A 12,511-nucleotide genomic window follows, 5' to 3' on the forward strand; every position below is an offset into this window, starting at 1 on the left:
TCGAAATGTCTCGTATGTCGGGTTGGAAAGTGGAGTGGGACGGTTACCAATCAATGTCTGGCGAAGTTATAGAGAACGGAATTTTCAATTTCAACTAGTCACAACAACAGGAGATTGGTTGTAGCGTGTTATTCACCTCTACGGCATCACAATTAGGCGTACTCTAATCAAATCGCACCACGCATATATTAATTACTCATGCTGAACCGTTCGCTCCCCGTATAATGGCCCAAAGATAAACAAAATAATGACTTAAAACCGCAATTTCGGCCCCACAAAAACAATCAGCACGGCAACGATCCACAGACCTACAATCCACAGATACATCAGAACCCGTCCCCACCACCCTTTCCCTTCCGTCATCCTCCTCAGCATTCCCATCCTCTTCCCCGCCGCCTCCAGGCCCGTGGTATTCCGGTCTAACCCCTCAGTGGCACGTGAGAGAATGGATTTTTCCGACTCGAGATGTGTGTGGAAGGTATGAGTAGAGGACTTGAGCTGCGTGGCGAGGGAAAGGAGGGATTCGGTGAGAGAGTCTTGCTCGAGGCGGGAGGTGGTAAGGGCGGCTTCGGCAGCGTGGGTGCTCGAGGAGGGCTGGGTAGCCGAGGATGGAGAAGATGTGGCAGCAGTCTGGTTGTGGATCGGCGTTATCGACGGTCGGTGGGAGGGAGATGTCGATGGGATGGCGGTGGAGCGGGATGTGTGTGCTGCCGATGCAGTGTGGTGTCTGCTGCGGAGGGTGCTAGTTGCTGGCGCCGAGCTGGAGAGGCTGGCCGGCTGCACGTCCGACTTGGAGATTTCGCCTGCAGGAGCCTCGCTGGGCAGCTGGCCCTGCGGCTCTCTCTTCTCGTCCCTCGTGGTCGACGTGCCCTCTCGTGACGGGGCGCGCTCTGGCGTACTCCCTGCCGGCGTCGGCAGGATATCCTCATCCTCTGACGACGATTCATCTTCATCTCTCATCTCCCCTTCCATCGCCAGCTCGTCGATTCTCAGCTGCAAGGCTTTGAGCAACTGGCGCTGCGCCACCAGCTCCGTTTGCAGCGCATATCTTCTCGTTGGGGACGGTATGTTCGGCAGGGAGCGCTCGAGCTGAAGTAGTAGGTCTCGACCATAGTTTACATTCTGCGCAGTATTAGCCTCGTAGTGTACAGACAGCAGCCTTCGTCGGAGAGGGGCTCACAGCAGCAACGCGGGCTCGGTGGTGTTTGGAGCGGCGGAGGAGTTTGAAGTCTGCGGACGGGGAGAGCAGATGCGCCTGGAGACGAGAGAGGACGTGGGCTAGGCGGATGGACTCTGAGTACCCGTCGAACGAGTTTCTTGTCATGTTGGACGCTCGTGCGATGTCGGCAGTGGTGGTGTCTTGCTTCCAGCGAGGCAACAGAGCAGTGGGCGTTGATTTGGCTTCGGCTTGCGGGCGCCAGCAGAGCCTAAATTGGTGAGCTTGCGGGCTATCCCACCCAACGGACTAGTTTTCTACTTTCATAGTTGCTACAAAGCGTCAACGCCCTTAGTCGCGATTCTGACGGGCTTCAGGGTGTTCTATGCTCTGTTTACTACTTCTAGCATCCACTACTATAGCCCGCCGAGCCACCCTGCTCTCTAGCCGTTCCACGAATCTGCCTTCGCCTATCGCCTGGGAACCAGCAGAGTCCATGCAATTTTGTGGACAACGCCGGCCCTTTGTGGTTTTACTTATAAAATAATGAAATCTGGTCCTAGAATGACCCGGGTAGGTAGCCACGATGGCGTCATAGTTGATGATATCTTGTCGTCCACAAACTCAATTTCGCCTGCCTGGCTGGCTGAGCTGAGGCCAAAGCACGGAACCGATGTGTCCAGAAAATTCGGCTGCAGAACCAGTCGAGGGGATTGATCTTCGATATGCCTTATTTTCTAGCTAGCTATGTTCCGTGGCATGTTAAATGATCATTACCATTGAGCAGGGTGATATCTTTGAGCAAAACTCATTAGTGGCGGATTAAGTGGATCGAAAGAAGTAATATATATCTGACGAGGATGCGTGTGATGGGATTCCTTCGCCGGCACTACAACAACGGCTCCAAGGATTAAGGAATGACCTAGCTTCATCAGTCTCAGAAAGCAAGACACGTCATATTTGATTATTGCCTTAGCAGAAGAGGTCCTGTACTCCGTATGGATGGCCCAAGACATTGCTACTCGTCTTTTCATAGTATAAAGACTACTAGGGCGGAAAGCATGACAAGAACAAAATGATTCACAAATCGGAAGACAAAATCCCGCCAATAGTTAGCTTTTCTGTCAGGGGTATTTTCTTGTTATTTAACGAAGCCAAAAGTCACATCGCTCCGCGCGCCTTTGAGGAATCCAAAGGAGTCAGTGTCGTATTCGCCAAAAGGCCCAAGCTCATAGCAAACCCAAGAACGCTCAGAAAAAGAAACGACAGGCAAACGCACGTGTGGTATCTTAGTGTAGCCGGACCCCGAAATATCGAGTGCCGCTGGAGAAAGCCGCCCAAAACAATGATGTATACAGAGATGGGAAACAAATAAAAACAAAAGACCCGCCCCCCTCGTAGCCTTCCCCACCGCATTCTCTTCGCCTGGAATGAGTTCAACTATATTCCAGGATCTTTCGCTTGAAAGTTCTGCCACCGGTTTCAGGGCCAATGCCATGGTAGTATTGGACGGTTTGACATCGCAGCTGCGGATGATGAGCTGTCACTGAGCCATGCATCACCTGCCCGTAGGTTTCAAGACTAGACAGCGCCGCCTCGCCGTCTGGCGGGTGGTATTTTGCCACGGAGTCCACGGTCGTGTCCGAGAGGGGCAAAACACGTAGGCCGTTGCCACCGCGCTGTGTTGGAAATGGAGACGGCGCATTCGCGAGGCCAAAGGGCGGCGCTGGCAGGTTGAACGGAAGTTGACAGGAGTAAGAGTCTGGAATCTGTTGCTCTGGTCCTCGACTGGGGCTCTCAAGTCGTACGGATTGTTTTTCTGGTATCGATAGCGGCCATGTTCTGTCGTAGAGGGGCGGCGAGGGGGCCTGTCTTCGATATCTTCGCACTAGCAGCGTTGTCAATATGACGAAGAGCAAGCCGGAAGCAGACAAGGCCGGCCACGATGGCGTCCTGAGTGTTGTGGAGAGTCTGGATATATCGTATGTCGGGGGCATCTTGGGTCAACGGGAGGAGAGCGAGAAGATATCAACAGCGCCATCGAAATAATCGAGCGCTGCGAGTGGCAGCACAGTTGGGTAATAAATGTCTGCTGAGACAAAGCAAGCTTCCTTCTAGCCATTGTTCGCATTGCTGTGGCGGCGGGCGAGCGGTTCGCGCTGCGGTCGGAAGCAACCGACGAACAGCCAGCCCGGTCAGGTCACGAAGTTTAGTTTGCTCAACGCGCTGCCCAGCGGCCTCCCGGCAGGCCGCCGACTCGCGCCCCGAAGATCCAGAGCCCGGCGGAGGTTCAGCTGGCGTTGATCGCCGCGGCGTGCAGGGATTCCCGGGCTGGCTCGCACGCGCGCGCTGGGCTGGGCTGCGACGCCGCGGCTCTTTTTCAGCTGGCGACGTCTCGCCAGGCGACACGGCGAGAAGTTAAATCGCGGGAGCTGAGGCCGAGACGCTGATCAGCGCGCAGTGCCATGCGGCGAGAGAAGAGTCTGCCTTTGATCTCGCCGCCTCGGCCGCGCCACGCCTTCAGGCATCCGCATTTTCGTCGCGGCCAGTTTGGTCTTGGGGCCTCGCTAATAGTAAGCGACTGCTGCATCCCTGCGCTGCCACCTCTGGAGCCTTCGCTGGCTGTGGCTCAGAAACACACTTCACTAGACCCGCGTCGTTGATGGCGTTGAGAATCCCAGCGTTAGCCTCCACTCGGCGTGATCTGGCCCAGCGCGTGAATGTGATGGGTAGCCGCGGGCGCGCAAGAGCGGGCGATCAGAGAAACCGAAGCAGATCGTCTCCAACGGTTTTCAGCTGGCAAAGTGCTTAAGAGTGGCAGGGAGATCGATGGAGCAAGACGTCCTCGCGGATCCATTCAAGGATAGCCAGGTGGCATGATAGACGGCACGCATACAGACATAACTATATCATTCAGACAAGACAGCAAAACATGCTTTTGGTAACAGCGGTCTTTTGAAAGGATCCAGAGCCGTCTCCAAGGTAACTATGCTAACCACGATATCATCATGCAAAGTGCACAGTTCTAAAAGCCTTCGACACATGCCAAAAAACGATCCCAACACCACTGTAAAGCAAAAGTGCTCGACCCTGCAGAACCTAATCATCTTCGCCCCCCGCAATGCATGACAGTGCCGTCTGCAGTTCACGGACAATCTTCTCCTCCAGCAGACTTCCCGCTCCGCCAGTGGGAGTCGACGGCTTGGTCTGCGACCACGTCATTTCCTTTTCGTTTGTGGGGGCAATACGAGAGCGGAGGATGGATTTCTTCTCCAATAGAATCTCGATGTCCTCTTTCACCTGTGCATGATCCCACTGGATTTCTTGGATGCGTTCGGCGTCAACGCCCGCGCTCGGGCCCGCCTTGCGGAATTTGCGGATAATCATCGATATAAGACCTAACGAGCAGGCCTCTGTTGCTATTCCGAGTGATAGGTGTTTGACTGACTGAGCGGATCCAATGCCACGGTGAGGGCTGGATGGAACAAATGTGTTCCCTACGGCGGTAGGGTGGCCGATGGAGAAAGCATCTGAGGCTCTTCGAAGCTGGCCTTCGAACTGGTTCAGGAACGCAGACACTTCGGCCGCCGCTCGGCCAACGTGATACAGTAGGTTGAGACAGAGAGGCAGGATTCCAGCCTGCCAGATTGTAAATAATCTTGGTGTATGGTCGAAAGGATCACAGCCCTGAGGTTGACGAAGAACATCTGTTAGTCGATAGGTGGACAGCTTTACAAGAATTCCCTCAACTGCCATCTGCTCAGCCATCATTGGGATGCATGATAGTTCAAGGAGGTACAGGATGCTGAGCTCTCCGTACAGCGGGTCGCCGTCGACTGTAAGTTTGTACGACCAAGAAAAGAGGGTGCAGGCATATCGAATCGTATCACAGTTTGCAAGATGAAAAGTAATCTGCTCGTAGATCCGATCTACGTTCTTCACTTTTAGCGTTGTTTGCAAAATAGCAGTCAAAAGTGCAAAGTCCTTTGGCAGAACCTTTTGTGGTTCGTCATGCAGGTACGTTGTTAAAGAACGGAACCCTCCTGCAATGATCACTTTCACGATATCGAGAACGATTGCCAGGTGCCCGGAGACTTCCGGCTTTCCAGTCACCGTATCAGGAATTGGCGGAGTTCTGCCGACAACATGGAATTGCAAGGTCAGGAAGAGAATATTTAGTAGCATTCCGTAATACTCGCTATCGTCGTTTGCGAGTGCAGTTTCGTAAGTCGAGTGTCTGAATTGAATAGTGTCCCAGGCAACCTGGAGGAGGCTAAACGTTTCATTCCCTTTGGATTGGATCTGGACCAATCTCTGTAGCAGGGCTAATGCAAATTCTGCCCGGATTTGATGCAGCTTGCAGAACAAATTCTCATTTGGGACGCTCCGTGAATTCGCCGTAAGGCAGTGCCGAACAACTGACACCATCGACATTTGAACACCGCGGTCAGGCATGAAGTCTCCACAATGTTCGATTGCTAGAAATTTGAAACTGCGGAGGAGGTCCTGTTATCATGTCAGCGTGGGTAGTTTACCTTAATGTGACGAACGGCCACTCACCATTTGAGCCTGTACAAGCGATAAATTCTCATTTGCCCTCTTCACTTCATCAACAAACCCTTGGTTTCGGCTGCCAACCCACGCGAACTCATACCCAAATATTTTCGTTCCTAGCACGATGTCGTAAAAGAAATCAGCTCCAAATGAAGGACGGTCGAGCGACGTCTTCTTGATAGCAAATAAGCTGCAGCCGGGATATTTCATTTCGAAATTTCGTTTAAGATTTGCGTGAAGCGACGCGTTATAGCCGTCCACTTCCACGGCATTCTCGGAGTACCAAGAAATAAGAGGTATCAGGGTCTTGAAGAAGGTACGGTCCCTAAGCTCTTTGGCTCCATGCAAATATATTGCAGAAATGTCCGCAACCAGAGAAGCTATTTTCGTATTGAGGCATTGTTCATAAGGCGCAAGTCTCTTCATAGTCATGCCCGCAACAAAATTTACCAATTTTGGAAACAAGTCTGGATGTGCTCGTAGCTGGGGTGTAGTCCAGGGCCAATTTTCCTGGGCCTTTGAAATGAAGTCCAAAATAGAAGCTGCAAGATGCGAGGGTATTTCGCCAATGGAGGATACTAAATCGAGGGCAGCTTGTAAGAATGCCTTCGATTTCATCGAGGACTTTTCCTTTTTCAAAGCGTCCCGTGGCGAAGAGCCCGTTAATAAGAAAACAGCAAGCCATTGTTGCCGTTTGCTGATGATAGTTGTGAGAAATCTCCAGATGCTGGTAGTAAGAGTAATGTTATCGAAAGGACGATCGAATTTTGAGAGAATGTCTAGGAATCGACAAGAAGACTGCGCGCCAAGGTGTCCAAGCAAGGATGGCGGTTCATGTTCACTATCCGTCGACGCATGAGCCACTAATAATTCCAACAAATTTGCAACCGGCAGTTGATAGGTTGGATGAAGAACATATAGTCGAATTAACACAGGTGAAGCATTGAATAGCTGTGTCTCCAAGACCGTCATCTGGGAATTTGGAACCCACCCAGCTTGAATTAACGTCATCGATAATCTCAGCACCGATGTGACCAAGCGAGGTTGAAGCCATCGTAAATATAGGTTTTCAGAGGGCGCGGTTTGATAACCACTGAGGATCAGTCGTAATACTGGATTGAAAAAAATCCCTTCCGTAGAAGATGGACGAAGCATGCTTAATAAATACTTCGCTGAAGGTGCAAAAACGCTCGTGAGCTTCGTATCAAGATTTTCGGCATCGTCTACCCCATACGTGTAATATAGTATGTCCTGGAAAGTATCAGTAAGTAAGATGTTCAGTTGTAGTGATTGGCGAATATCGTTATATCGCCAACTGGCATTGCTGTTGTATACATCAATCATAATTCGAACAAATGATTGAAGGAGACCACTCATTACATATGATGGGGCACCAGCAGTGTACTCAGCAACATGGGAGGCCTTTGATGTAACATTGCCTGCTGTTTTTCGCACGGCTACATGTTTCAAAGCATCGTCCACAACGAGCTTGAAGGTTTGGATCGCCTCCAGAAGAAACGAAAAGTTACCTGAATTCACTTCAATAGCGGAAATAATAGCTGGCAGAGCTCCCTCATTACTGCCACTAGCTATAAAACTGCTTCGTGTAAGAAATGGCCAGACCCGCCCAGGGATGACAGGCACAAGGGCATTGAGAAACGAGAGGCAGGACATTGACGTCTGTAGCCCATGATTCGTAGTCTTGTTGGTTGCATTTTGTAAATTTCGTTCGAATATATCAAAAATGACGGATATAATATCACCTTGGACACTGAGACCATCGCTGGTCATCTCTAAGATCTTTTTGGCGCAAGATTCGATACCTTTGCTCTTTGCTAATGATTGAGCAGAAGTCACAAGGTCACCCAGCAAGCTAATTATCTCTGCCACCGTACCATCATCTAGTTCAAACCCCGCTTCACGGTTATAAGCTGCTTGTTCTAACCACATGCCGAGAAATGCGAGACAGTTGTATTGATGGTGCCACATAATTATCGCTGGTTTCGTTTCATTCACTACTTGCCCAAGAGTACTCGCAGGTAGCATAGATGACTCTTTGATAACAATTAATTCGGTCCCCGGTTGATCGATTGCAGTCTTCCTTGAAGAAACTTCTCTCATTTCCAAAGGCTGGATGAGAGACACAAAGTTTGCATTTTCGTCTTCACGGGTAGATTGATAGCCCTGGAATCCCGGGGAAATCATTTGGGTATAAGTTTCCATGGTCTCTAGTTCTGGAAATACTATTGGATAACCATCATCAGTGCTTAAATCGCAATCCAATAATGACCTGCAGAGCTTAAGAAAGTTTATCGCTTCGTACGGGAATCGGGATTTTGCTATTTTAAAGATTTTGCTCATCAGCGTCTCATCGCGAAGAAAGACATCTTTGACTTTATTGCGATTGATAATTGGAAAGATGGCTCCCCGATTCCACTCTTCGTTTGGTACGGCAAGGATTTGCAAAAGTGTCGACAGCAACTCTGGGATATAATCTAAAAATTCAAGACTAGCCCGAACTAGATCCAGTATCTCGATGCGAGCCCACTGAGCAACGAGGCTACCGTGGCCCAAGCCAGAAATGCAATCGAGATGCTGCATAATGCTAGACATGACATCAAAAACACGACATCTGTCAACAGCAATCGAGATGATAAATTTTACGAAATCGTCATCGAACGCAGGGTTTCTTGCTTTCTCATACGCATCTTCGTAAATGGATGGATCAGCATTACCAGAACCAAATGCAGAAGGCGTTGATCCATTGTATGCGTCCACTGCATTTTGGGCTTGCCGGAGCTCGCGATCTTCTCGGGTTGCCAAAGCAATCTCACGGACTGAAAACATGATAATGCCCCACGCAAACATAGCTGGACTTGCATTCAATTTTTCGGAATCAGCTGCTTTGAGGAATATTTCGTTGAGTTCGCCGATATCCTGACGAGATAAAAAAGAGGGCGGTATGTTGCCCCACACATCGGAAACGTTGGAAGGTTGTTTAGAAGCGGTTTCAAACAGAGTCGTGGCTGTTCGTAATTTTAGAAATGAGAGTGTGATGATGGATGTGAGAGCTTGTAATGAGTTGAATAGCACTAACTCTTGCTCGGTGGACTGTCGTCTGAATGTCAGAAAAAGAGGAAAAGAGGTAGATCTAATTTTGGAAGCTCTTACCGGTCGATGTTGATCGAAGAAGTCATATTTAATAGTAACGCGCAACCACAGAAGTAGTAATTCGGACGTTGGAATCTTGTTGGATGTCTGGATTCTAAGAAATAAAATCTGCATAATGTGCACGACTTCTTCTGTAATACTTAGCTGTCTTGTGTATTCAGCTTCTTGAGAAAGCCAGTCGGTGCCAGCATCTATATTACTTAAGCGTAGTTGAATAGCATCTATACATGCTCGAATAGAGGTGCCATGGGTGCCTGAGTCATCTTCGCGCTGCTTAGGAAAAGCTAGAGTAGCAAGTTGATCTCTTTTCGAGTGTTTCCGGGCCTGCGATTCTTTAGGTCCTGGCCAGGACCCTGTATATGAGCTGGGTAAGTCCTCTCGTAAAGACACACATAGGAGATATAGAGCCAATTTGATGATCCACTGCTTTTCTGACAAATATAACTGAAAGAGTTCCAGTTGCCTTTCATCTTGCGAAAGCGGAGAGAAGGATGAAGCATCACGCGCCGTTCCTTTCAGAAGCTCAACAGCTTCAATACCAGAAGTCGGCTGCGACAATTGTTTATTCCCAATCGCATCCCGAAGACTTGCAATCTCTTCGTTCGAAAACTGATTCAACAAATCGTTTTCCGCGCGACCTTGCCAATTAAGGACAGTGATCCTCAATGCTGATACTTCATCTATTGAAGCTGTTTTGCTTAACCATAACGCGTCTTTTTTGATCTCGTCAAAGTTACATGGAGACTGAGAGCCCGAAACAGCGTTAATAGCCGCTGTTTTGGACTCAAAAGCAGACTTAGTTTGTTCGGAGGGTCGAAGGAACGAGTCGAAGGGAGCGGATAGTATGCGAATGCTTTCCGGGCATGATAGGAAAGAAAATAGACTGTCGCATTCCTGTAGTTCAGCATCTGAGCTCGTTAGGCGTAAATAAGCCGATCGCCATGATCTTTATCTGTTGTTAGCATTTACTTCAAAAAGGTTCTAGGTTCTGGTCCTACATGAGCTGGGTGTCAGTAGACAAACAACTGTCTAACGACGGGAAATAAACCTCCGGAGGCGGAGCCATGGGAGCATGGGCTATATCATTGTTCGACTGAGAAATAATATTAGACTGAACCCCCAGGCCTGGCCGTTTCTCGTGGTTGTTGGATTTCGCGTCGAACAAGCTTGTCAAAGCTTTAGAGGTCAGTTGCCTATCTAGGTTTAGTGTCTTTTTTTGCTTGTGACTCTTAAAAGACCGTTCGCACGTCGCTGAGCAGTGCCCCGCAAGCATTGAGCCACCAGCTGTGGGAGAGCCGCAAAATAGGTTACAAAGGAACAAAGGCGAAGTCTGTGAGGGGCTCTAGCTTTTTGTCCTTCGAGATGACTGTCTCCGAGCTCATTGACCACTCTCCAAATCAACCTACTAAGGCGAAACGACTCGAGAATGCGTCCAATGTCATCCTGGTCGATAATTACGACTCATTCACCTGGAATATCTACCAGTACCTTGTGCTAGAGGGGGCAACCGTATCTGTTATCCGTAACGATGCTATTTCTTTGGAAGAACTTATCGCAAAGAACCCTACCCAACTGGTTATCAGTCCTGGGCCTGGCCACCCAGATACAGATGCTGGAATAAGCAAAGAAGCTATTCAGCACTTTGCCGGAAAGGTACCTGTTTTTGGAGTATGCATGGGAGAACAGTGCATAATCTCGTCATTCGGAGGGAAGGTTGAGGTAACGGGAGAGATCTTACATGGCAAAACATCGCAGCTCAAGCACGACTCAAAGGGTGTATACGCCACCCTTCCTCCCAATCTGGTAGTGACAAGATACCATTCTCTGGCGGGAACCCACCAGACAATTCCCGACTGCTTGGAGGTTACCTCGTGGACAGAACTGGAAAATGGTGGTCGCGGCATTATTATGGGAGTCAGACACAAGCAATGGACTGTTGAGGGTGTCCAGTTTCACCCTGAGAGTATTTTAACGGAGCATGGACGTACAATGTTTCGAAACTTTTTAAATTTGAGGGGCGGCACCTGGGAGGCAAACACAGATGGAGCTAGAGTTGCCCTACCTTCATCTTCTAAGAAAGGGTCAATATTGGAGAAAATCTATGACCATCGTCGAGCTGCTGTAGAATTACAGAAAAAAGTACCTTCCCAGCGGCCTGAGGATTTGCAGGCAGCATATAACCTTGGAATTGCACCACCAATAGTTTCTCTGCCCGATCGGCTGAGGAGCTCTCCACTTTCTCTTGCCTTGATGGCAGAGATCAAAAGAGCGTCGCCTTCTAAAGGAATAATCTCTTCTTCCACTTGTGCCCCAGCGCAAGCTAGAAAGTATGCCATGGCCGGCGCTAGCGTGATATCTGTTCTTACTGAGCCAGAATGGTTTAAAGGAAGCCTTGAAGACCTCCGCGCAGTGAGGCAGAGTCTCGAAGGCTTACCCAGCCGGCCAGCTGTTCTGAGAAAAGAGTTTATATTTGATGAATATCAGATTCTCGAAGGGCGCTTAGCGGGTGCTGATACTGTGTTATTAATAGTGAAAATGCTCTCCGTTGAGCTTTTGACTCGTCTCTACAACTATTCACGTACGTTGGGTATGGAACCCCTCGTTGAAGTCAATACTGCAGCGGAGATGGCTGTGGCTGTGAAGCTGGGAGCTCAAGTAATTGGGGTCAATAATCGCGATCTTACCAGCTTTGAAGTTGACCTAGGGACAACAAGTCGGTTAATGGACTTAGTACCAGAACAGACCATTGTTTGCGCTTTGAGTGGTATATCCGGCCCAAAGGATGTGGAAGCATATCGCGCCGATGGTGTCATAGCAATCCTTGTTGGAGAAGCTCTTATGCGAGCAAGTAATACTCATGCTTTTGTGCAGAATCTTCTTGGATCTGAGCACCAGCTTCCTGCGAATTCAGCAACACCGCCCCTCGTTAAAATTTGTGGGACTCGTTCTGCAGATGCAGCCCGCGCCGCTATTGAAGCCGGTGCGGACTTTATAGGAATTATTCTTGTCAACGGTCGTACACGGACAGTCTCTGATAAGGTAGCTCTAGAAATATCCAATGTTGTCAAGACAACACCACGGCGTTCAACACCCTCCGCTTTGACAACGCAAGGGTTACCGGCTGGCTTGGATCATTTTGACTATAATTGCAATTTACTACGGCATCCAGCTCGTGCACTTTTGGTCGGTGTATTTGCAAACCAGCCTCTTCAATACATCATTTCCCAACAGCGAAATTTAGACCTTGATGTTATTCAACTTCACGGCTCTGAGCCTCTGGAATGGACGAGGCTATTACCAGTGCCAGTAATCCGAAAATTTTTGCCTGAAGACACCGATGTCATAAAGCGAGGCTATCATGCGCTTCCTCTATTGGATTCTGGCGCAGGCGGAACTGGAGAAAAGTTATCATTAACTGCTGTGAAGAATGCCCTAGAAAGGGACGATGGGCTTCGAGTAATACTGGCGGGTGGTCTGACCCCTGATAATGTTGCTGACTCAATCAAGGCCCTTGGGCAGCAAAGTCATAAAATAGCAGCCGTTGATGTTAGCAGTGGTGTTGAAGTCGACGGGGTTCAGGATTTGGAGAAAATAAAAGCCTTTGTCGCTGCTGCGAAAAGTTTATGAGAT

The 12,511-nt window shown here is 49.2% G+C and overlaps 3 protein-coding genes across 3 annotated transcripts; 1 reads left to right on the forward strand and 2 right to left on the reverse strand.

Moving 5' to 3' along the window:
• Positions 1-252: 252 nt before the first annotated feature.
• Positions 253-1,324, reverse strand: LOZ57_004175 (uncharacterized protein; the record flags this gene model as incomplete). The annotated part of the gene is made up of 2 exons (XM_049253220.1): positions 253-1,122; positions 1,181-1,324. The coding sequence occupies 2 exons, from the start codon at positions 1,322-1,324 to the stop codon at positions 253-255; spliced, it is 1,014 nt and encodes a 337-aa protein (XP_049107815.1).
• A 2,931-nt stretch (positions 1,325-4,255) lies between these two features.
• On the reverse strand, positions 4,256-9,947 carry LOZ57_004176 (uncharacterized protein; the record flags this gene model as incomplete). Its single annotated transcript, XM_049253221.1, has 4 exons — positions 4,256-5,662; positions 5,717-8,821; positions 8,882-9,827; positions 9,880-9,947. 4 exons carry the CDS (start codon positions 9,945-9,947, stop codon positions 4,256-4,258), a joined length of 5,526 nt encoding a protein of 1,841 aa, XP_049107816.1.
• Positions 9,948-10,243: 296 nt separating this feature from the next.
• On the forward strand, positions 10,244-12,508 carry TRP3_1 (anthranilate synthase / indole-3-glycerol phosphate synthase; the record flags this gene model as incomplete). Its single annotated transcript, XM_049253222.1, has 1 exon — positions 10,244-12,508. The coding sequence occupies one exon, from the start codon at positions 10,244-10,246 to the stop codon at positions 12,506-12,508; it is 2,265 nt and encodes a 754-aa protein (XP_049107817.1).
• Positions 12,509-12,511: the final 3 nt, after the last annotated feature.

Source organism: Ophidiomyces ophidiicola (genome assembly GCF_022830035.1).
Source record: "Ophidiomyces ophidiicola strain CBS 122913 chromosome Unknown scaffold_16, whole genome shotgun sequence".
Classification (NCBI taxonomy): Eukaryota; Fungi; Ascomycota; class Eurotiomycetes; order Onygenales; family Onygenaceae; genus Ophidiomyces; species Ophidiomyces ophidiicola.